General features: G+C 34.7%; 1 protein-coding gene across 4 annotated transcripts in view; it reads right to left on the minus strand.

The window, feature by feature from the left end:
* The window catches only part of HDX (highly divergent homeobox), a 184,689-nt gene that overhangs the window by 3,485 nt on the left and 156,099 nt on the right, over positions 1-25,105 (minus strand). For 3 of the 4 annotated variants that reach the window (XM_029930868.1, XM_029930872.1, XM_029930873.1), the window contains 2 exons: positions 12,980-13,102; positions 7,680-8,519 (listed from right to left, as the gene is read on the minus strand). In XM_029930868.1, coding sequence (XP_029786728.1) covers positions 8,394-8,519; positions 12,980-13,102 — 249 coding nt within the window. In that variant the 3' untranslated portion in view covers positions 7,680-8,393. Of the gene's footprint in view, positions 1-7,679; positions 8,520-12,979; positions 13,103-25,105 lie in introns of those variants that run through there. The other variant, XM_029930869.1, reaches the window with a different exon arrangement.

Genomic DNA, 25,105 nt, shown 5'->3' on the forward strand with positions numbered 1-25,105 from the left:
GGTGGCAATGTAAACTGGTGCAGCCGTTCTGGAAAACAGTGTGGAGGTTCCTCAAAAAACTATCGATAGAACTCCCTTATGACCCAGGAATAGCCCTGCTAGGGATTTACCCAAGGGATACAGAAGTGCTGATGCATAGGGGCACGTGTACCCCAATGTTCATAGCAGCAATGTGCACAATAGCCAAAACATGGAAAGAGCCTAAATGTCCATCACCTGATGAGGGGATCAAGAAGATGTGGTGTATATATATACAATGGAGTCTTACATGGCAATGAGAAAGAATGAAATCTGGCCATTTGTAGGAATGTGGATGGACCTCGAGGGTGTGATGCTAAGCGAAATAAGTCAGGTGGAGAAGGACAGATATCATATGCTTGCACTCATAGGTCTAACAGGAGAACAGGAGAAACCTAATGGAGGACCAGGGGGATGGTAAGAGGGAAAGAGAGTTGGGGAGAGAGAGGGACACAAAACTTGAGAGACTATTGAATACTGAAAAGAACTGAGTGTTGAAGGGGAAGGGGGAGGGGGGAAAAGAGGTGGTGGTGATGGAGGAGGGCACTTGTGGGGAAGAGCACTGGGTGTTGTATGGAAACCAATTGACAATAAACTATTAAAAAAAAAGAAATGATCTTATGGCTTTTATCCTTTCCCTTGTTGATGTGATGTATCAGACTGACTGATTTGGAAGTTCCTTGTATCCCAGGAATAAATCTCACTTGATCATGATGAATGATTTCTTTAATGTATTGTTGGGTGTAGTTTGTCCATATTTTATTGAGGACTTTTGCAACTATGTTTATCAGAGACATTATCCTATAGTTCTCTTTTTATTGTAGTATCTTCATCTGGTTTTGGTATCAGAGTAATGGTGGCCTCATACAATGAATTTGGATTCTTTCTTTTATTTTCTAGTTTTCTGAATAGTTTGAGACAAATAGGTATTAACTCTTCCTTAAATGTTTGGTAGAATTCACCTGCGATTCCACCTGGTCCTATACTCGTTTGTTGGTAGTTTTTTGATTACTGATTCAATTTCATTGCTAGTAATTTGTCTGTTCAAACTTTCTTTATTCCAATTCACGTTTGAAAGTTGTATGTTTCTAGGAATTTACCCACTTCTTCTAGGTTGTTCAAATTGTTGGCTTATAATTTTTCATAATGTTCTCTTAGAATATTTTGCCTTTTGTGGTGTCCGTTGTTATTCTTTCTCTTTTTTCCTGATTTTATTTCCCCCCCCCCCATGAGTCTGGCTAAAGGTTTATCAATTTTATTGCTCTTTTCAAGGAGCCAGCTCCTGGTTTCATTGATCTTTTCTGTTGATTTTTAGTCTTGATTTCATTTATTTCTGCTTTATTATTTATGACTTCCTTCATTCTACTAGATTTGGGTTTTGTTCTTCTTTTCCTAACTCCTTTAGGTGTAATTTTTGGTTGTTTATTTGAGATTTTTTGCTTCATGAAGTAAACCTGTAAAATTGTTTCATCTTAAAATAAATTTTTCTGCCTCCCATAGATTTTTGACTACTGTGTTTTAATTTTCAATTATCTTTGTATATATTTTTTATTTCCTCTTTGATTTTTTGATTAACACATTTATTGCCTAGGTTTATTGCAGAATTATTTAAAATAGTTAAGATATGGAAGCAAACCAAGTGTCTATACATAGATGAATGGATAAAGGATAGGCCATGTAGATAAAGATAGTTCATGTGTGTATATATATATATATATATATATATATATATATATATATATACATACATTCTTATATACTATATATATATGAATAGGTTCTATAATATATATAATTATAATATTACTCAGCCATTAAAAAGAATGAGAACTTCTTATTTGCAACAACATGGATGGATCTTGAGGTTATAATACTAAGTGAAATGTCAGTCAGAGAAAGAAATATAGCATTTGATTTCATTCATGTGGAACTTAAGAAACAAAACAAATAAACAAAGAAGAAACAAACAAACAAAAAAAGAGACTCTTAAATATAGAGAACAAACTGGTTAAGCCAGAGGGGAGGGTAATGGGGAGATGGGTGAAATTGGTGAAGGGAATTAAGAGTATATTTTTTTGGGTGCCTCAGTGGCTCAGTCGGTTAAGCAACCGACTTCAGATCAGGTCATGATCTCACACACGGTTGATGAGTTTGAGCCCCGTATGAGGCTCTGTGCTGAACACTTGCTCAGAGCCTGGTGCCTGCTTGAGATTCTGTGTCTCCTTCTCTCTCTGACCCTCCCCATTCATTCTCTGTCTCACTCTATCTCTCGAAACAAAAAAAAAGAAGTAAAGAAAAAAGAGTATATTTTTGTGATAAGCACTGCGTGATGTCCAGAATTGTTAAATATTTATATTGTACACCTGAAATTAATAGCACTATATGATAATTATACTTGAATTAAAAAGAAATAATAATAAGAACTTTCTTAAGAGAAAAAATGGGATTGAATTCCAGCTTACTTCAAAAAATATTACTCAAGCACATATTGGTTTATGCAATATGAGATCTTTCATACCTAATAATGATTTTTGTTTTATTTTTAAAATTTAGGATAGTTTATAGTGTTGGTGACAAAAATATTACCTTGGTAGAAGTATTGAGAAGTATCTTGTTATTTGCAGCGAAAGTATAAGAACTTTATTATCATGAGGGTAAATAGATAACATCATTTGTTTTAAATCTAGGGTAAGAAGTATACGTTTTATGTAAAGGAGATACTTATTAATTCTCTAGAACAGATATATTTTCATCAGTAGAATTTTTGTTTTCTCATATCAATTTTTAAAAATTCACCCTTTAAGTCCAAATGTAATTGAAAGCAAAATACCTGGGAGACAAATGGTTCCAAGAAAAATTTCTCATACCATTAAGAAAAGAAGTAAGCCATATATGCATATTCAGTATAATCTTAATTTTGCTGGATATATGTAATATGCGGAAGAAATGACTGGAATGGAATATACTAAGATTTTAACAATGATTATTATCGGGATTTTGGGACTGTACATGGTTCTGTTTTCCTTTATACTATCTACATTTTCTAGAAAGCATAAGGTTAACATATGTTACTTTTATAATATAATCTACACAAGAAATGTAAAAAATAAACCTAATCTCAATGGTTGTGAAAAGCATTAGTCAATATTATGGGCATACTCATCTACTGACCATCGACTTGTCTCTTAAACAGATTTATAATAATTCCCATTCTTTTTCATAAAATCAAAGGATTTCACCACTTTAATTCAATGTTTTTGCAGATCTCATAAAGACTTGGGTCATTTGAAATGCATATTTGTATTCAATTTTTCTCCTTGCAACATTCTTGAAAATTTGTCAACTGGAAAAGAAAACTACTGTTGTGCTATTGGAAACTCACCCCCTGCTTTCTCCCATTAGTTGGGTAACAAAGTGTTTTAATTGGTATAAGACGTTGACAAAAACGGCATGGGCATATTTGCCAAAATTAGAAGCATCCTCTACTGGTGTCAAGAGAGCCAAAGTTAGACACAACACTGCCACTTTAAAAAAATGCCAAAAAAGTTAGCATTCTTTGTTTATACCTTGGCAATTTACTTGCTGTTTTTACCACTTAGTTATCCTATCATGGGCAAACCTGTTTTCTATTATAGAATATTCACTCTATCACATTGACATTGGAGTAATTCTTTTTTAAGTAAAGTAAATTAAAGATGACATATGTGTCAGCTTGGAAGATAACCAAATTTCCACTTGAGCATTCCATATTCTCCCTTCTCTGACCTATAATAATAATACCTTATTATTCTCTATATTTGGGAGGCCTTTTTAATAAGAACATATTTGGGGGAGGAAAATATCATTAAAAAGTGAACAATGTTTAAAACACAAAGATTTGGAAAAGTAAACATTAAAAGAAAGAAATAGATGTCTATTAGTTATAAATCATTTATTGCCTCTATAAAACTTTAAATAAAAACCCTACAAATGATCACATTACAGTGATGTGGTTTTAAGGTGGTAGTATATTTCAGAGGTAGTATCAGTAAAATGGGATGCGAGATTATTTAAAGGAATTGCCAAGTTAATACAAAATAAAATTTCAATGCAGAGCAATATATACTCAAGTATAAACTTTAATGGAAAAATCATAATTATATTTTCATGAAAATATTATTTTATTCTCCTTCCCTCATAGCAAATCTGCTCTTAAATAATGGTTTTGTTTGGACAATGGTATGCTGACTGCAGTCTCACAAATTAGTAGGTTCCTCCCTCATATTATCACAGAGAACAGCTTTTTATATGATGAGTATGATAGTGTTGTTTGCCCAGGGTAATGCCAACTTCAAAGATAAACCCACTGTACTCGTCTTTTAAACATTATAGTGCTGATAGCTCCCTTAAAAGGCCAATATATCAGAATTGACATTTTTACGACCTGAATGAAAATCTAATATATGTTTTTTAAATAGACAATATTTCTGGTACACCATCACTACAATGTGGAGGAAGGACAGAAGTTAAAGTTTTCAGAATTTCTCTTTAAAATGATCATAAACTATCAGACTAAGATGAGGAAAAAATTCCTTGAAAATGAGTGGAATTTCCCCTACTCCCCAAAACAGAAGGCAACAAAGTCTAACCTAGAGCCTAGAATTCTTTAAAATATACTACTCATGTTTTCTCCTACAATCTTAAAGATGGTGGACTATGAAAGTACCTTAAAATACATGCTGCTGCCTTTAGAACAAATGGCTTCTTCAACATTTTTTGAAATCTTGGTAGCATACAGAGCACAGGATGTGATTGGTTTACAGCTTTTTTTCCTCCAACAATGACAAATATTCTTATCATGATTACAATGGTAGCATAGAAGTCTTAATGTTGATACCTGATTTTACAATGGAACATCTCCAGTTTTCATGAAAAGACCAATTTTCTTTTGACATTTTCCTTGCATGTGCTAATTTTGCTATTCTCCAGTGTAACTGCAGTTCTCATTTTCTTGTGTCTAATGTTAGCTTGGCTGAAATGAGGAAGGTATCTTCAAGTTATTTTTAAAATACACATTTAAGGTAAGTGCCCTTATATATACATTTGTTGCTTAGAAACTGGTGGGTTATTCTAAGCTGAACACAGACATTAAAGTGTAGTTGAAGGAAACACAAGTTTTTTAACCTTGGTATCGGTCTTTGTAAGAGATACTTCAGATAGTATAGTATGCTTTAATGTGTCAAAGCCCTAAAGAAACAAACACTAGCTAATTTTCTCCCCCCAGTCATGAAGATATTACAAAATGAGTCAAACTGATATTTTTTCTGCTTTGTCTCAAAAATTTCATCTATATGTGTTAAAGATATATTTTCTTCATAATACATATTTTAATACTTGACATTGGTATCTTTAAAAAAATCTGCAGTGCTTGGTTTCATTCTGTCAGTTATGATTTTTTTCTAGATACAGTTATTTCTTTTGGTTCTTGCTACAGAACAACTACATTTTGTTTTTAAAATGTTTAATTTTTTAAATGTTTATATATTTTTGAGACAGCAAAAACAGGGGAGGTATAGAGAGACAGGGGAACAGAGGATCTGAAGCAGGCTCTGCACTGACAGCAGTGAACCCAATGTGGGGTTTGAACTCATAAACCATGAGATCATGACCTGAGCCCAAGTCAGATGTTCAACCGGCTGAGCCACCAAAGTGCTCCTAAAACGTTTTATTTTTGTGATAGCAAGGTAAATAATCATGGGGGTGAAACACAAATGCCAAAACAAAAGGAGTCTTAAATGTATTGCTTCTATTTTAATGGAATTTTAAATAGGGACAAAGGAATCATTTATGATTCTTCTCAAATTTGTAGATAAAAAGTTTTTCTAGAAATTACACCTAACAGAATCTTTAAATCTATTAAAATTTCTACTTATATAATTTTTATTAATACCCCTCAAAATGTGAAAAGATATAATTAATTTTGAAGTTCATGGCTTATTGAGTAGAAATCCAATGTCCCTATAGCAGAAGCTCAATGAAGATTTTTTTTGGTGACTAATTGCTAGAGTGTGACAAATGCAAACGATAAAGTTGAAAGATGTAAGAAAGAATAATTTATCCTTACTTAGTGATTAAAAAAAAACAAATAAAAAAAGAGTTTAAATTGAAACAGAAGAAGTTAGAGTTTAAAGATAAACTCAACAACTAGGAAGGAGCTCCTAGGAGAGACTTGAAACCCATGGGGAGGTGAAGAGGGAAAGAGAGTTGGGGAGAGAGAGGGATGCAAAACCTGAAAAATTATTGAATACTGTAAATGAACCAAGGGTTGAAGGGGAGGAGGAGTTGGGGAAAGAGGTGGTGGTGATGGAGGAGGGCACTTGTGGGGAAGAGCACTGGGTGTTATATGGAAACCAATTTGACAATATACTATTTTTTTAAAAAAGCCTTGGGTTTGTTCATTCTACCTTAAGAATGTTGCACATAGTAGAGACTCTTTATATCATGGAGGAATTGGTGTAACTGATAAATTTAATCCTAATGTCTGAGGTTCTTTTACTCAGCACTCCTTTTTTGAGTGGAATTTTACTTGTCAGCAAGGAGTACTAAAACATTATTTTCAAAGAACCATATGGCTTTCAGCTAAAAGTGATCGTACATAACCAATGAAATATTTCTGCTAACAGAAGAACCATAGCAGTAGCATGGCAATGATAATAAATATATTACTGAAGAAATAAAGGATTATCAATGAAACTTACCTATTTGTGTATGTGGGGAGAGAACATTTCAAAGTCAAAAAGTCATGACTGCTTTTCTGCATTCATAAATTAGTATTTTTTAGTTCCAAGATCAAATTTTATTTTACTTACAAATTACAAAAATATACGACACAGAAACTTGGTGACTGAAAAGCCATCTAGCTACTCTTAAGAGTAGACAGTAATGTATCCATGCAACACAAATGCACACAGCCAACTGAGAAATACATGATGCTGTGTGCTCAGGGAGAAACTGTCACTTTCCCTTCTATGCGTCTTGGTGATGCCTTCTGGTACTCCAGAAGGAATGGTCTGCAAAGAATTGGCTATAGTTTATAGCATTCTAGTACAATTGGGTAACATGTTCATTTAGGGGTGTACTCTGAATGGTATCCAGAAGGGGCACATGGGTGGCCAAGTTAGTTAAGCTTCCAACTCTTGATTTTGGTTCAGGTCATGATCTCAACTATTGTGAAATCAAGCCCCTTTTCTGGGTTCTGTGCTGGGCATGGAGCCTGCATAGGTTTCTCTCTTTCCGTTTCTCTCTGACACTCCCTCACACCTAAAAAAAAAAAAAATAGTATCCAGGAAACTAGAACTGTGATTTACAACCATAGTAGTGTATACGTCTTTTTGGATTTTATCCTTGGCTGATGGCTCTGTAGAAAATTCATATGACAATAAGGTAAATTTTGTGGCAAAGCTGAGTGACTAGATTAAAAAAGAAATCTCATTGCCTTACCTTCGTGTTTCATAAAAGGTAACCCAAAAATATTATAAAATAGTGATAAATGTGTAATATTTGTGCAACATTTCAACTAACTCAGTTACACAAATTTACCAATAGAATATGGATTTTATCAATGTTTGCCATTTGCAAAAATGAAGAATCCCCATTAAGACTAATCTTTTACAACATTTTGTTTCTGTACACATAATAATTTATTTGACTTCATGTTGGTGAATTGCTTTTCCATAGTGTTTTCCCCCTTTCCCCAAATATCTGGGTTAGGAAATGGAAGAATGCCAACAATTTACAATTTTGCACCAGTAATCACTTCAATTTTCAATCATTAGCTAAAGTCAAATTCTCATAGGAGCTGGAAAATAAATCCCAGGACTCATCCAGTTAAAATCATTTTTAAAGTTTTGTTTTCAAATTTCAGTTCACTTTCCTGAGTAAAAGTGTATGTGGATGATAGGAAAAAGTGAGAAAAGAAAGATGTAATGGCTACAAAACAAAACTAACCAAGTTTTATTAACATAATAAGCAAAGTTGAAATGCCTTTATTTTTGTGTCTCTGGTCAAAACTACTACTAAAACTAAGATTCTTCTAAAAAACAAACAAAAAACTTTCAGAAATTAGGCATTATGCATTTCATAGCTAAATTCCTAAAAATTAAATACAATTTTTCCCCAGAGTTTTATCAGTTGGGAAAAAATTCTCAAACACTGCTTTTAAATTTCATATACATTTTTTGCACTGTAGCCATTATATCTTGTCCATCCTTCACAGAACATGTCAGTTTCAACAATATGGTTTTCCAACTGAAGAGTTTTGAAGCAACAGAATGCAGTTATCTTGAAATGCACACCTTTTAAGCAGCCAAAAGGCTGTTTCATATATGCCCCTCAAATCACAAACTGTCTGAGGCATTTTTCTCTGATAAAGAAGACACACTGAATGAGGTATCATCAGGCTCCAGTGAGGCATGGTTGAAATCCATCTCTTCTAATTCAGGAGGTAAATCTGATAGCAGTGCCTGAGTCAGAAAAATCAATGTTTAAAAATTAGTACGTGGACAGGTTTCTCCCCCCCCCAATTTCATGTTAATAGTTGTAGTTCTCTCTTGTTGACTAGTCTTTATGAACTTAAAGAATGGAGCATTTCTCTTGTGGACCTTATACAATATCTTAGGTAAAGAAAAACTTCATACAACATATTAAGAAAGTAACAAAATACTAGATCTTGAGAATGTGGATTGGGTAGAGTGAAACCTCAGACAAAAGGGAAACCAGAAGGGAAATGAGTAACTATTCAGAACCAAGTGCTTTGAAGTATTTGAGATAAGTGATTTTTATACTAGTTTTAAATGTTCTTTGATCAGTGCTAAAGGGCTTTAAAATTATATTCTTTATTAAAATACTCCTGCCCTGTTATGCTGTCCTTTAGAGAAAAACTCATTTCCCAAGGCTATTATGTACTTCAGTGGGAGAAAGAACTTATCAATTAGGGGGAAAAAGCTCAGTTATTCTACTTATTATTTTAAGTTTATTTATTTTGAAAGAGATAGAGAGAGTGAGCAGTGGAGAGGCAGAGAGAAAGGAAGAGAGAGAATTCCAAGCAGGCTTTGCACTGTCACTGTGGAGCCCATTTTAGGGCTGGAACTCACGAGCTATGAGATCATGACCTGAGCTGAACCCAAGAGTCGGATGCTTAACCCACTGATCCACCGAGGCACCCCTCAGTTATTTTATTTTAGACTAAACACGAACAACTTGAAAATCCAAGTAACTTTTAAAATTTTCTTAGGCTATGTACATAGATGACCAAGCATTCACCAGGACACAGCTGAGCAATTCACAGCTCTGGAATTATGTACCTAGAGGGGTACTAATTTCTCTATAAGTAATTAAGATAAGCCAGGACCCATGAACTAAGCTTTTCCATTGTATAATTGTTTCATCTGGAGTTACAGAACATGCATCCATACTAGAGAAATAAATGATTAATAAACATTTATGTAATAGATAGTGCTGATGCCTACTTGATCATAAAAAAACTGTGAACTAAATGATTGATTTGAAGCTCCCAATACTAAAAATAATGTAGCATATATAGGCAATTTTAGATAGAATTACTTGTAGTGTGGGCTTTGGGTGCAGTCTAAACAAGGACCAGGGGAACAGGGACATACACAAGTTTTCCACTGCTGACTTAAGGAATAGAAAGGTAGGGCATGTTGGAGATCTTATGAAATCCACTGTTGAAATAAGACACATTCTATTCTATTTATTAAAATAAATGACTACTATGCTTTTTGTCTAATAGCAGAGAGGCAAGAGTAGAAACTTTATCCCTTTTGTCAATCTGCATAAGGAAAGACTAACTTCTATCTGATAGAAAAGTTGCTATTTATTTTATGTTGTTAAATAGCTCATGAACTTCTTGTTGAATTTTGGAGTATTTATAAAGCAGTCATCTAATGGCACTGTATGCTTTCCAAGGTATTAGATTATAGTAACAGGACACAAAGCCATTTTCTTTTAGAATAGATATTTATCACTATCCCAGTCAAGGTGAAACAAAGTCTTTGCTGACATTGGTTGATCATAGTTTGTGAGAAATATATCACTGGATTTAATTCACTTTGGAACTGTGAAGAAGCCATATTAAAAAGGGCAAAGTGCCCCAACTAACATTCATTGAACATGTGCTCAGAATATTAAAAAGTCAACTGAATGAACAGATTTAATGATAATTTCAATTCTAGAGAGGAAACCTTCAAATCAAAAGAGAATTATTATTTTTTTGTAATTGCATTTCATGTAGCTGACTGACTATATGTAAGGCAATATAGGACACTAGTAAAGCATGATGTCTACTTCATTATTCTTTTTAATATCTTATTGGATGTGTGCAACATTGGCATACTAAACAAATCTATAGATTATGACAATTGCTAGAATTGCCTTTTTTATAGATACTAACGTAAAAAATTAACTTTTCTTACTCTAGGTCCTTCATCTCTCTGTCCTCAGAGTTTGACCTAGTGCCACTATTCCCAAAAGATTAAAGTAATTCCCAAATATAGTATCTGTTTTTGTAACACTTATTCTAAGTCCTAGGGCATGAATGCGAAGTTTCATAATATTAATCATTCTTATTTTCCTTGCAAAGTGGAGAAATTGAAAAGTCAAGAAAAACAACTGACCTGGCTGGAATCACACAGTGAATTATCAGGGGAAGAAATACAATAACTCATGATAGTACAGTGCTGGCAATATTATTTTTATTTAAAAATTGCTACCAAAATTATTTTTAATTTAAAAAAACTGGGTAATCTTGTATTTCAATCAGACAGTGTCATATACTTTTAAAGCCCAGTTTCATTGAGGAAACATATTCTGTATGCCACTCATCTCACTCAGCTTAGCCAAACCAAATTAATAAAGAAAAAACTAGGATTTTAAAAAATGAGAAACAAATGACACAATGGTTTTCTTTTATTAAGTAGAATAAACATTAGTTTCTTCCATAAATATACCTCTAAGTATCTCATAACATAAAGATTTGTGACTTAAGAGATCACCATAATAACTTTCATAAACTACTATTGGTGTTTTCTATATTATGAGATTGATTATATCTGATCTCAACTATAAAAATTTGCAGTTTCTATTTGGTTGCTGATTGTATATGATGTGACTTTCAGTAGTTTTTGTATGACTTTCTCCTTTTTAATAGCCAATGTTTTCTTATATCTTTCTTCATTAGCCTTTTATCAGAGGAAAAGTATAAGAGAAGGAGAAAAGTAAAATACACAATATTTACTTTTCTTATTTGTTAAGTATTCTTAGAGAAAGAACCAATCCAGGGATGAGGACCTAATTAGAAAATAAAATTCAGTCTGTGCATTGTTCCTAGATATCAAGACACCTAAACAGTTGCTAATTAGCTTTCCATGTAACTCTGAATTCAAACCATGCTATAACTTTTGGGACCAGGAACACACTCCAAGTTATTTCTCTGATTGAACCTAATATTTTTACAGTTATTTGAAATTTACAGTACACTTGGGACCATGATTAAGACTGCCACCTTATTCATTTAAAATCCATAGTTTATATTCCTAAAAGACAAACACACTTCTAATATGCCATAAAATATGGTAACTCACATAATAGAGCAACATGCTTAAATAAAGATGGTAAAGGTAACTGAAGACTACTGTCTTGGAATGTCTGTGTGTGTGTGAGGCATGGGAAGAGGAAAATTTATAACAATGGGCACATAATGTACATACTGGTTTGAATTTGATAAGTAAATTCTCTTTATAGAAAAGAACTGTGGGGGCTCCTGGGTGGCTCAGTCAATTGAGTGTTTGGCTTCAGCTCACGTCATGATCTCACGTTCATGGGTTCGAGCTCGCGTCAGGCTCTGTGCTGACATCTAGCTCAGAGCCTGGAGCCTGTCTTCAGATTCTGTGTCTCCCTCTTTCTCTGCCCCTCCCCTGCTGACGCTGTATCTCTCTATCTCTCAAAAATAAATAAAACATTTAAAAAAAAACAAACCGTGGGATATTAACACGCTATATTCTTTTTTCCTTGGAGATATCTGGACTTACAGTCTTGCTTGTATATAAGAGATGAATTTTTGTACACTACTATTGAGATTTCCTTACTCAATAAAAGCCTACAAGACTGCTTCCAAATTAATGGTTACTTGTGTATTCATTGAATGTCTCTGACAAGAAATCAACACGATAGCATACAACTCAGAAACAAATATGGTATCATTTAGTATTGAATGGAATATTTAATAAAATTCTATAGTTTTTTAGCAAGCTTAATACATTTTATACGAATTTCCCATAAAGAAATGAAACAAAAAGTGTAATTTGGGAGGAATTTGTAAATAAAAGTCCATAGTGACAAACAAAAGAGATTACATTTCACCTTCGTATGAATTAAATATTCTAATTAAATTGGGAAAAGTAAATGATGCATTGTGGTCACAAAGAATTTCACAATGTATTTTTACTGATAAACAACGTATCATGAAATAGAAGATATCCAAACATTAGTGAAATCTAGTGAGGTCTGGAGGGTAACTGAAACCCAGAAGAGAGGCAAATACCCTACCTCTTTTGTTCAAGAAACGTTCCAATATGTGCCTCCAGTTTAGGTAGCCTGGTCTCTACAAACACTCTGAGAGTTTCTTTAAAATTGATTTTTAAAATTTTCCCTTACTTGAGTATAGCCTTAAATTAACAAAGTATGTTAATTATTTTGATTTTCTACTAAAGTAGCACACGTATATCTGAGTATCTTTTCTCAAAAATACTGTACTAAAAATTAAAAAGTTAATAAAGGAACAAATATTTTCTTGATGCAAAGCAAGAATGAAGTATAAAAAATGAAAAAATATTAAAAACTCGGGTGTGACATGCCATTTTGAAGCATGATACAATACAACTTACTATTCTCTTCAGGCACCTACCTGTTGTTGTTCCTTATCATCAGCTTTCATAGCTAGTATCAAGCTTCTAACAAATGTCTGAAGTTTAAAGTATTTTTGCTTTTGAATCTCTAGCTCATTTTCAATGAATCTGATTTCTTCATTCTGAAGGAGAAAACATCAAACAATATCATTACCTTATGCAAACTTAGGATTATACATGTTTGATGCACAATAAAATTACAAAAAGCAATAAAATTAGAAGGACAGTAAAGAAAACAACATTTTGGTATAAAGAATATAAAGCACAGAAGGAAAATATCCTGTTACTCAAAGACTAACTTTTAAAGAAATCACCAAAAGAAAACAATTTTCAAGGTAAAAAAATATAATAAAAAGATTCCAGTAGAAGAAACCTCAAGAAACAATTTCTTTTTGGAAAGAATACTCCTTTATTAAACCTAATCAGCATTTTATTAGGATTAAAAACAGGCAAAGCCCATTTACTCCAACTAATGAGCAATAGCAGATGTGGTAATACTGAATGTGCCATTCACAAAGCCAAATACTGAGAGCTAACAAAACTATTTTGCACAAAGGAGGAAACAAAATTATTAAAATTATTATGGTCTTAAGTAGTTTGTTGAGCTCCCTAACTTTATATAGGGGTCTGTTAATAAGATAATATCTCCAATGTACCACTGTGTACTACTGATTTGAGACACGGTCTCTCATTACTATTTTGTTAGTTTCCTAGGAAAAGAGCAATAGACAAAGATTTGAGAGGATTTTAGTACAAGTTCTACTGATCACTGTGTAAACTTGGGCAGATCAATTACACTCTGTGATTCTATTTGCTCATGTGAAATGTATATAATACTAGAAATCTTTGGCAATTCTAGGTTTGAGGGTTGTAAGGCTCAAATAAGATAATACTCACAAAAGTGTTCTGAATAGATTTATGATTAAAGCTACAGTAATCAAAAAGTTATGTTATTGTCAAAAGGTGGTCCAACGCTTAACCAACTGAGCCACCCAGGTGCCGCATCTTTACTCTTCTCATCAAGAGAGAAGAGTCTATAAAAAATAAACACACGTGCACACGTGTGGGTGCGTGCGCGCACACACACACATATACTTGATTTTCTTAAAAGATGCTAAGGTAATTCAATGAAGAAAGAAAGTTCAATCTCTCAGCAAAGAGTGGTTGAACAATTGTAAAACCATATAAAAAAGATTATCAATTCTTACTTCACATCTTGTATAAAATTGAAGAAATGCACAAAACCTAAAATTATAAAACTAGAGGAAAGCAGGAGAAAATTTCTGTGTACTTGGGTTAAGCTCTTTCTCAACAGGGCATGAAAAGCATGAAATGTAAAAGACCTCATTAAAATTAAAACAAACCAGCAACAACCCTTTGCTCTTAAATTGTTTTAATGTTTATCCATTTTTGAGAGAGAGAGAGAGACAGACAGACAGACAGACAGAGACAGACAGAGAGAGACAGAGGGCAAGCAGGGGAGGGGCAGTGAGAGAGGGAGACACAGAATCTGAAGCAAGCAGTCAACACAGAGCCCTACATGGGGCTCAAACCCAAAGAATGCTAGATCATGACCCAAACTGAAGTCCAACGCTTAACCAACTGAGCCACCCAGGTGCTGCATCTTTACTCTTTAAATTACATTGTTAGAAAAATTAAAATATGAACTACATATTGGGAAAAATAGTTGTAAAGAATATACCTGATAAAAGACTTGTATTTAGAATACATAAAGAATGCTTACAATACAATTATAGGACGACCAACAGAATAAACAGCAGGAAAGATGTTTGAACACATCTATTAAAATGTGAATGACAATAAACATGAAAACAATGTTTGATATCATTTGTCATTAAGGAAATCAAAATAAACCACAATGCATACTACAATATGTAAAGTTAACCACCTCACACCAGTCAGAGTGGCAAAAATGAACAAATCAGGAAACTACTGATGCTGGTGAGGATGTGGAGAAATGGGAACATTCTTGCACTGCTGGAGGGATGCAAACAGTGCAGCTGCTCTGGAAAACAGTATGGAGATTCCTCAAAAAAATTAAAAATAAAACTACCCTATGACCCAGAAATAGCACTACTAGGAATTTATCCAAGTAACATAGGAATGCTGATGCATAGGGCATGTGTACCACAATGTTTATAACAGTATGTTCAACAATAGGCAAATTATGTAAAGTGGCTAAATTCCCATCATCTGATGAATGGATAAAAGAAGATGTGGTTTATACATTCAATGGAATACTACTTGGCAATGAGAAAGAATGAAATCATGCCATTTGCAGCAACATGGATGAAACTGGAAGGTATACTGAGTGAAATAAGTCAGTCAGAGAAGGACAGATATCATATGTTTTCACTCATATGTGGATTTTGAGAAACTGAACAGAAGACCATGGAAGAAGGAAAGGAGAAAAAATAGATACAGAGAGGGAAGGAGGCATACCACAAGAAACTACTAAATATAGTGAACAAACTAAGGGTGGATGGGAGGTGTGGGGGAGAGGGAATATGGGCAATACACATTGAGGAGGGGACCTTTTGAGATGGGCACTAGGTGTTGTATGTAAGCCAATTTGACAATAAATTATATTCATAAAAAATAAAGTTAAAAAGTTAAAAAGTAGCCAGTGCTGGTGAGAATGTGGATCAACATGTCTCATACATTGCTGGTGTATTGATAAAACAATACAGACACTTTAGCAAATGTTTTGGGAGTTTCATATACAATTAGACATTATGTTTCTTTCTTACCATTTGACATAGCATTTTACTTTTAAGTATTAAAATACCAAAGGTAAATGAATACATGTGTCCACAAGAAGATGAATATATATAGCAGCCTTATTTATTATAGCCCCAAACTAAAAATAACACAAGTGTTCATCAGCAGATAAATACACAAATAGTGGTTCTGGTTACACAACTGTGTCCACTTGTAAAAACTCATCTAACTGTGTAAAGAGGTGAATTTTTATTGTATGGAAATCATATATCACAAACTTGATTAAAAGTATAGCTAGTCTTCTTGCCAAAAAAGAAAAACATGAAAACAAGCTATGAGTGTTTTCTGTAGCTGGAGAACTGGTCTCAAAGACCAGAGCAGGACCATTAACAGTATATGTTCAAAACGCTGCATAAGAAAGAGGCAATTTAGAGGTTGCAGCAAGATGGCAGAGAATAGGGAGTTCTGTACTTCCTGCCTGCATTTCTCAAGCAAAAAAGGGCTGAAGTCAAAGGACTATGAATTGCAAGTGTCTGGGAGGAAAAGAGACGGAGTCTATTCTGAAGAGAGCCTCAGAGGGCTATGTCAAGGAACAAACCAAAGTACACATGGTGTAGAGTCCCAAATATCACTACAAGTAGGAAAACAAAATAACCAAAGTCTCAACAAGAGAGATCAAAGGACACCATTAAAAGAACACTTCCTGAATATACAGGCTGTGGACAGTCTATAAGCCTCCATTAATATAGCAGTACTTTGAGGTGCAGAGTACATAACAAACTTTTAAGACTTACAAGATACAGAAAACTGGCCAAAATGATGAAACAGAAAAACTCTCTTCTAAAGAAATTCCAAGAAGAAACAGCTACACAATTGCTCAAAACAGATATAAGTAATATAACTGAGCAATAATTTAGAAAATTGTCATGAAATTAATTGCTGGGAGTGAAAAAAAGGCATGGAAGAGACATTATTTCTACAAAGCTTATGGACCTTAAAAAATACTTGTGATGAAGTAAAAAAATATTATAAGTGAGGTGCATAATAAAATAGAGGCTGCCACTGCACAAATGAAGAAGCAGAGAGGAGAATATGTGAATTAGAAGACACAATTTAAAAAAAGAGGAAGCTGAGAAAAAGAGAGATAAACTGATCCAGGAGCATGAAAGGAGAATTCAAGAACTGAATCAATCAAATGGAACAATATCCATATCATAGGAATTCCATAACAAGAAGAGAAAGAGAAAGGGGCTGATGGGGTACTTGAACAAATTATAGCCAAGAACATCTCCAATCTGGGGAAAGAAACAGACTTTGAAATCTAATAGGCACAGAGAACTCCACTCAGATGTAACTTGACTCGATATTTGGCACGACGTAACATAGTGAAACTGTCAAAATATAAGGATAAAGAGAGAATTTTGAAAGCAGCTATGGATAAAAGGGCCCTAACATACAAAGGGAGACCTACCAGGGTGGTTGCAGACCTATCTACTGAAAGTTGGGAGGCCAGAAAGGAAACAGGAAATCTTCAATGTGATGAACACGAAAAATATGCAGCCAAGAATCCTTCATCCAGTAAGCCTATCATTCAGAATAGAAGGAGAGATAAAGGTTTTCTCAAACAAACAAAAATTGAAGGAAGTCATCACCACTAAACAGCTCTACAAGAAATCCTAAGGGGGACCCTATGAGAAAAATGTTGCAAGAAATACAAGGTACCAGAGACACCACTACAAGCATGAATTTTACAGAGAACACAATTACCCTAAACCCATATTTTTAAATAATAACACTGAATGTAAATGGACTGAATGCTTGAATCAAAAGACATAGGGTAGTAGAATGGATACAAAAACAAGATCTATTTGCTGTCTACAAGAGACTCATTTTAGACCTGAGGACAACTTCAGATTGAAAGTGAGAGAAATGGAGAAATATATATCATGCTACTGGAAGGGAAAAGAAAGCCGGAGTAGCCATACATATATCAGACAAAATAGGACTTTAAAGTTAAGGCAGTAACAAGAGATGAAGAAGGGCATTATGTAATAATTACAGGGTCTATCCATCAGGAAGAGCTAACAATTCTTAATGTCTACACACTGAATTCTGGAGTATGCAAATACATAAAACAATTAATCACTAACTTAAACAATCCTATTGATAAGAATGTGCTAATTGCAAGGGACTTTAACACTCCACTTACAGCAACGGATAGATCAACTAGACAGAAAATCACTAAAAAACAATGGACCTGAATGACACATTGGACCAGATGGATCTGACAGATGCGTTTTGAACTCTACATCCTGAGGGTATGGAATTCACTTTCTTCTCTAGTACACATTGGCACATTCTCCAAGATAGAGTACATACTGGGTCATAAAGCAGCCATCAATAAATATAAAAGAATTGAGATCATACCATGCACACTTTCAGATCATAATGCTATGAAACTTGAAATCAATCACGGGAAAAATTCTGGAAAAACTCCAAAAGCATGGGGGATAATGACCACACTACTAAGAAAGAATGGGCCAACCAGGAAATTAGAGAAGAAATTTAAAATATAGGAAAACAAATGAAAATAAAAATACTACAATCCAAACTCTTTGTGATACAGCAAAAGCATTCTTGAGAAGAAAGTACATTGCAATCCAGGCCTATTTCAAGAAACTAGAAAAAGCACAAATACAAAATCTAACAGTACACCTAAAGGAACTAGAAGTAGAAAAGCAAGAGCACCCCAAACCCAGTAGAAGAAGAGAAATAATAAAGATCAGGGAAGAAATAAACAATACAGGATCCCCCCCCCAAGCCAGTTGAGCAGATCAATAAAACCAAGAGTTCATTCTTCAGAAAAAAAAACAAAAAAAAACAAAATTGATAAACTCTAGCCAGGTTTCTCAAAAAGAAAAGAAAGAGCACTCAAAAAGAAAATCACGAATGAACATGGATTTATTACAACCAATCGCTCAGAAATACAAGCAATTATCAGGGAATACTATGAAAAATTATATGCCAACAAACTGAACAACCTAGAAGAAATGGACAAATTTCTAAACACACACACACACACACACACACACACACACACACACACACTACCAAAATTAAAACAGAAAGAAATAGAAAATCTGAACAGACCCATAAATAGTGAAGAAATCAAATTAGTTATCAAAAAATCTCCCAAAAAAATAAAAGCCCTGGGCCAGATGGCTTCCCTGGGGAGTTTTACCAGACATTTAAATCAGAGTAAATACTCATTTTTCTCAAGCTAGTCCAAAAAATAGAAATGGAAGGAAAACTTTCAGACTCATTCTACGAAGCCAGCATCGCATTGATTCCCAACCAGACAGAGACCCAGCAAAAAAAGAGAACTACAGGCCAATATCTTTGATGAATACTGATACAAAAAATCCTCAACAAGATAGTAGCAAATCCAATTTGACAGCATATACAAATAATTATCCACCATGATCAAGTGGGATTTATTCCTGGATTGCAGGGCTGGTTCAATATTCGCAAATCAATTAGTGTGATAACACTGCATTAATAAAAGACAAAATAAGAACCATATGATCCTGTCAATAGATACAGAAAAAAACATTTGACAAAATACAACACCCTTCTTAATAAAGACCCACGAGAAAGCCAGGATAGAAGGAACTAACATAAACATCATAAAATCCATTTATGAAAAAACCACAGCTGATATCATCCTCAATCTTGAAAAACTGAGAGCTTTTCCGCTGAGATCATGAACAGGACAGGGATGCCCAATCTCACCATTGCTGTTTAACATAGTACTAGAATTACTAGCATCAGCAATCAAAAAACAAAAGGAAGTAAAGGGCATCAGAATTGGCAAAGATGAAGTTGAACTTTCACTTTTTGCAGATGACATGATACTCTACATGGAAAATCTGTGAGACTCCAGCAGAAGCCTACTAAAACTGATCCAAGAATTCAGCAAAGTTGCAGGGTAAAAAATACACCTACAGAAATCAGTTGCATTTTTATACACCAATAATGAAGCAACAGGAAGAGAAATCAAGAAACTAATCCCATTCACAATTGTACAAAAACAACCCATAAAATACCTAGCAATAAACCTAACCAAAGATGTAAAAGATTTGTAGGAAGAAAACAACAGAAAATCTATAAAGGAAATTGAAGAAGACACAAAGAAATGGAAAAACATTTCATGCTCATGGATTGAAAGAATAAATATTGTGAAAATGTCAATACTACCCAAACCAATCTACACATTCAATGCAATCCCAATCAACGTTGCACCAGCCTTATTCTAAAAGCTAGAACAAACTATCCTAAAATTTGTATGGATCCACAAAAGATCTTGAATAGTCAAAGTAATATTGAAGAAGAAACCAAAATGGGGGGCATCATACACCCAGATTTTGGCCACTACTACAAATCTGTAATCATCACAACAGAATGGTATTGTCACAAAAACAGACACACAGACCAATAGAATAGAATAGAGAACACAGCATTGGACCCACAAATGTATGGCCAATTAATCTTTGACAAAGCAGGAAAGAGTATCCAATGGAAAAAAGACAGCCTCTTTAGCAGGTGGTGCTGGGAGAACTGGACAGCAACATGCAAAAGGATGAAACTAGACCACTTTCTTACACCATTCACAAAAATAAACTCATAATGGATGAAGGACCTCAATGTGAGACAGGAAAGCATCAAACCCCTAGAAGAGAAAGCAGGAAACAACCTCCTTGATCTCAACCACAGCAATTTCCGACTCGACACATCTCCAAAGGCAAGAGAATTAAGAGCACAAATTAACTATTGGGACCTCATCAAGATAAAAAGCTTCTGCATGGGAAAGCAATCAACAAAACTAATAGGCCACCAACAGAATAAGAAAAAATATTTTCAAATCACATATCAGATAAAGGGCTAGTATCCAAAATCTATAAGGAACCCACGAAACTCCACTTCCGAAAAACAAATAATCCCGTGAAAAATGGGAAGAAGACATCAATAGACACTTCTCCAAAGAGGACATCCAGATGGCCATGGACACATTAAAAGGTGCTCAGCGTCACTTGTCATTAGGGAAATACAAATCAAAACCACACTGAGATACCACCTCATGCTGGTCAGTGTGGCTAAAATGAACAAATCAAGAGAATGTAGATGCTGGCGAGGATGTGGAGAAACAGGCACCCTCCTACACTGTTGGTGGGAATGTAAACTGGTGCAGCCGCTCTGGAAAACAGTGTGGAGGTTCCTCAGAAAACTATCGATAGAACTCCCTTATGACCCAGCAATAGCACTGCTAGGAATTTACCCAAAGGATACAGAAGTTCTGATGCATGGGGGCACATGTACCCCAATGTTCATAGCAGCACTTTCGACAATAGCCAAATCATGGAAAGAACCTGAATGTCCATCACCTGATGAGGGGATTAAGAAGATGTGGTTTTATATGTACAATGGAATACTACATAACAATGAGAAATAATGAAATCTGGCCATTTGTAGCAAAGTGGATGGAACTCGAGGGTGTTATGCTAAGCGAAATAAGCCAGGTAAAGAAGGACAGAAACCATATGTTTTCACTCATATGTGAAACAGGAGAAACTTAACAGCGGACCATGGGGGAGGGGAAGGGAAAATACAGTTAAGGAGAGGGAGGGAGGCAAAGCATAAGAGACTCCTAACTACTGAGAACAAACTGAGGGTTGATGGGGTTGTGGGAGAGGAAAACAGGGGAGGTGGGCACAAAGGAGTGCAGTTGTTGGGCTTAAGCACTGGGTGTTATATGGAAACCAACTTGACAATAAAGCATAAAGGAAAATAAATTAAAAGCCGCATAAAAGACATTAAAATAACTTAATTCTATGGTCATTCTTTTGTTTCAGTTGAGAAGAAACTATCCATTATTATCCATTATTTTATCAGCAGAGTTTAGAACTTACTTTACCTAATAAAAATGCTTCCCTTTCAGAAAATTTAATATCAAGTGCATCATCAGCAAATGATTATTCAAACTAAAGCCCTTATTCAAAGGCACCTTACAGCAATCCAAGTTATTAGTAAGCATCATAATAAAGTTCAATATGCATCTGGTATATTACATTTGACTAATTCTAAACTTAATTTTTAATATTCATTCAAGAACAGTTGTTTTAGTAAAGCGCTGACCAAGATGTCTTCAAATATAGGAATTGTAGTCTCTCCTGTTTTTTTTAAGTTATTTTAAATTTAGATTTAAATTTAAATTTATTTATTTAAATTGAAGTTAGTTACCATACAGCATAGTATTGGTTTCAGGAGTAGAACCCAGTGATTCATCACTTATGTATAAACCCCAGTGCTCATCCCAACAAGTGCCCTCCTTAATGCCCATCACTCACTTAACTCAACCCCCCACCCACCTCCCCTCTAGCAACCCCCGGTTTGTTCTCTGTATTTAAAAGCCTATTATGGTTTCCTTCCTTCTCTTTTTTTTATATTACTTTTCCTTCCATTCCAGTCTCTTCATCTGTTGTATTCCTTAAATTCCGCATATGAGTGAAATCATATGGTAATTGTCTTTCTCTGCCTGATTTATTTCGCCTAGCATAATACACTCTATTTCCATTCGAGTTGTTGCAAATGGCAAGATTTCATTCTTTTTGATCACCAAGTAGTATTCTGGTGATCAAACATCTTTATCCATTCATCAGTCGATGGACATTTGGGCTCCTTCTCTAATTTGGCTATTGTTGATAGGGCTACTATAAACATTAAGGTTTTTGTGCCCCTCAAAATCAGCATTTTTGTATCCTTTGGATAAATACCCAATAGTGCAATTGCTGGATTGTAGGGTAGTTCTTTTTTTAATTTATAAAAATATTTATTTTTGAGAGAGAGGCAGAGCACAAGCAGGGGATGGGCAGAGAAGTAAGGACACACAATCTGAAGCAGGCTCCAGGCTCTGAGCTGTCAGCATAGAGCCCAATGTGGGGCACAAACCCATGAACTGTGAGATCATGACCTGAGCTGAAGTCATAAGCTTAACTGACTGAGCCATCCAAGTGCACTGAGGTAGCTCTATTTTTAATTTTTTGAGGAATCTCCATACTGTTTCCTAGACTATTAGTTTGAACTCCCACTAGCAATGAAAATGTGTTTCCCTTTGTCCACATCCTCACCAACATCTGCCATTTCCTGAGTTGTTAATTTTAGCCATTCTGACAGGTGTGAGGTGGTATCTCAGTGTGGTTTTGATTTGTATTTCCCTTGTGATGAGTTATGTTGAGCATTTTTTTGTATCTGTTAGCCATCTGGATGCTTGTTTTGGAAAAGTGCCTATTCATGTCTTCTGCACATTTATTTACTGGATTATTTGTTTTTGGGGTGTTGAGTTTGATAAATTCTTCATAGATTTTTGCTACAAACCCTTTATCTGTCATTTGCAAATATCTTCTCCCATTCTATCAGTTGCCTTTTAGTTTTGTTGATTGTTTCCTTTGCTGTACAGAAGCTTTTTGTCTTGATGAGGTCCCAATAGTTCATTTTTGCTTTTGTTTTCCTTGCCTCCAGAGACATGTCAAGTAGGAACTCGCTGCGACTGAGTTCAAAAAGATTGTTGCCTGCTTTATCCTCTAGAATTTTGATGGTTTTCTGTATCACATTTAAGTCTCATCCTTTTTGAGTTTATTTTTGTGTATGGTGTAAGAAAGTGGTCCAGTTTCATTCTTCTGCATGTCCCTGTCCAGTTTTTCTAGGACCATTTGCTGAAGACACAGTCTTTTCTCCATTGGATACTCTTTCCAGCTTTGTCCAAGATTAGTTGGCAATCCACTGCTGAGTCCATTTATGGACTCTCTATTCTTTTCCATTGGTCTATGTGTCTGTTTTTTGTGAGGAACACACTGTCTTGACTATTACAGGTTTGTAATGCAGCTTGAGAGTCTGGAATTGTGATGCTTCCAGCTTTGCTTTCCATTTTCAACATTACATCGGCTATTCGGGGACTTTTCTGGTTACATACACATTTTACAATTGTTTGCTCTAGCTCTGTGAAGAATGCTGATATTATTTTAAAGGGGATTGCATTCAATATGTAGTTTTCTTTGGGTAGTATAGATATTTTAACAATAATCGTTCTTTCAGCAAAGACTACAAAGAACCAGAGAAAGTAACCAGAAACAACAAATCGACAGGTAACACATGGAAATAAATTCATATCATGCAGTAATCACTCTGAATGTAAATGGACTAAATACTCCAAACACAAGACATAGGGTATAAGAATAGATTAAAAAATAAGATCCATGTACATGTTGCCCACAAGAGACTCATAGATCTAAGGACACCTGAAAATTGAAAATGAAGAGATGGAGAAAATCTATCATTCTACTGGAGGTTAAAAGAAAGCCAAAGTAGCCATACTTATATCAAACAAACTAGATTTTAAAACAAAGGTTGTAATAAGTGATGAAAAGTGGTATCATATCATAATTAAGGGGTCTATCCACCAAGAAGATCTAATAATCATAAGTATTTATACTCCTCAACTTGGAAAAACCCACATATATAAATCAATTAATGACAAAAATAACGAAATACATAGATAATAATACCATAATACTAGAAGGCTTTAATACTACACTTACAGGAATAGACAGATTATTTAAGCAGAAAATCAAAAAAGAAGCAATGGCTTTGAATGAAACACTGGACAAGGTGGATTTAACAGATATATTCAGATCATTCATTCTAAAGCAGCAAAATACACGTTATTCTAGAGTACACATGGAATATTATCCAGAATAGATCACATACTGAGTCACAAATCAGCCCTAAACAGGTGTAAAGTCTCCTTTGAATGCATAGTCCTAATTAGCTGCACTCACAGACCATTAGAAAACAGTTTTTTGGGGGCGATATCATTCAACCTTTATTTTTCTTAAATAATAGTTTATTGCCAAATTGGTTTCCATATAACACCCAGTGCTTCTCCCCACAAGTGCTCCCCCTCCATGACCATCACCCCTTTCCCCCCTCCCCCTCCCCCTTCAGCCCTGGATTTGTTTACAGTATTCAATAATCTCTCATGAATTGTGTCCCTCTCTCCCCCCAACTCTCTTTCCCCCTTCCCCTCCCTATGGTCCTCTGTTAGGTTTCTCCTGCTAGACCTATAAGTGCAAACATATGGTATCTGTCCTTCTCTGCCTGACTTATTTCACTTATCATGACACCCTCGAGGTCCATCCAAAGGATACAGAAATGCTGATGCATAGGAGCACATGTACTCCAATGTTCATAGCGGCACTTTCTACACTAGCCAAATCATGGAAAGAGCCTAAATGCCCATCAACTGATGAATAGATAAAGAAGATGTGGTA

This window comes from Suricata suricatta, chromosome X (genome assembly GCF_006229205.1).
Source record: "Suricata suricatta isolate VVHF042 chromosome X, meerkat_22Aug2017_6uvM2_HiC, whole genome shotgun sequence".
Lineage (NCBI taxonomy): Eukaryota > Metazoa > Chordata > Mammalia > Carnivora > Herpestidae > Suricata > Suricata suricatta.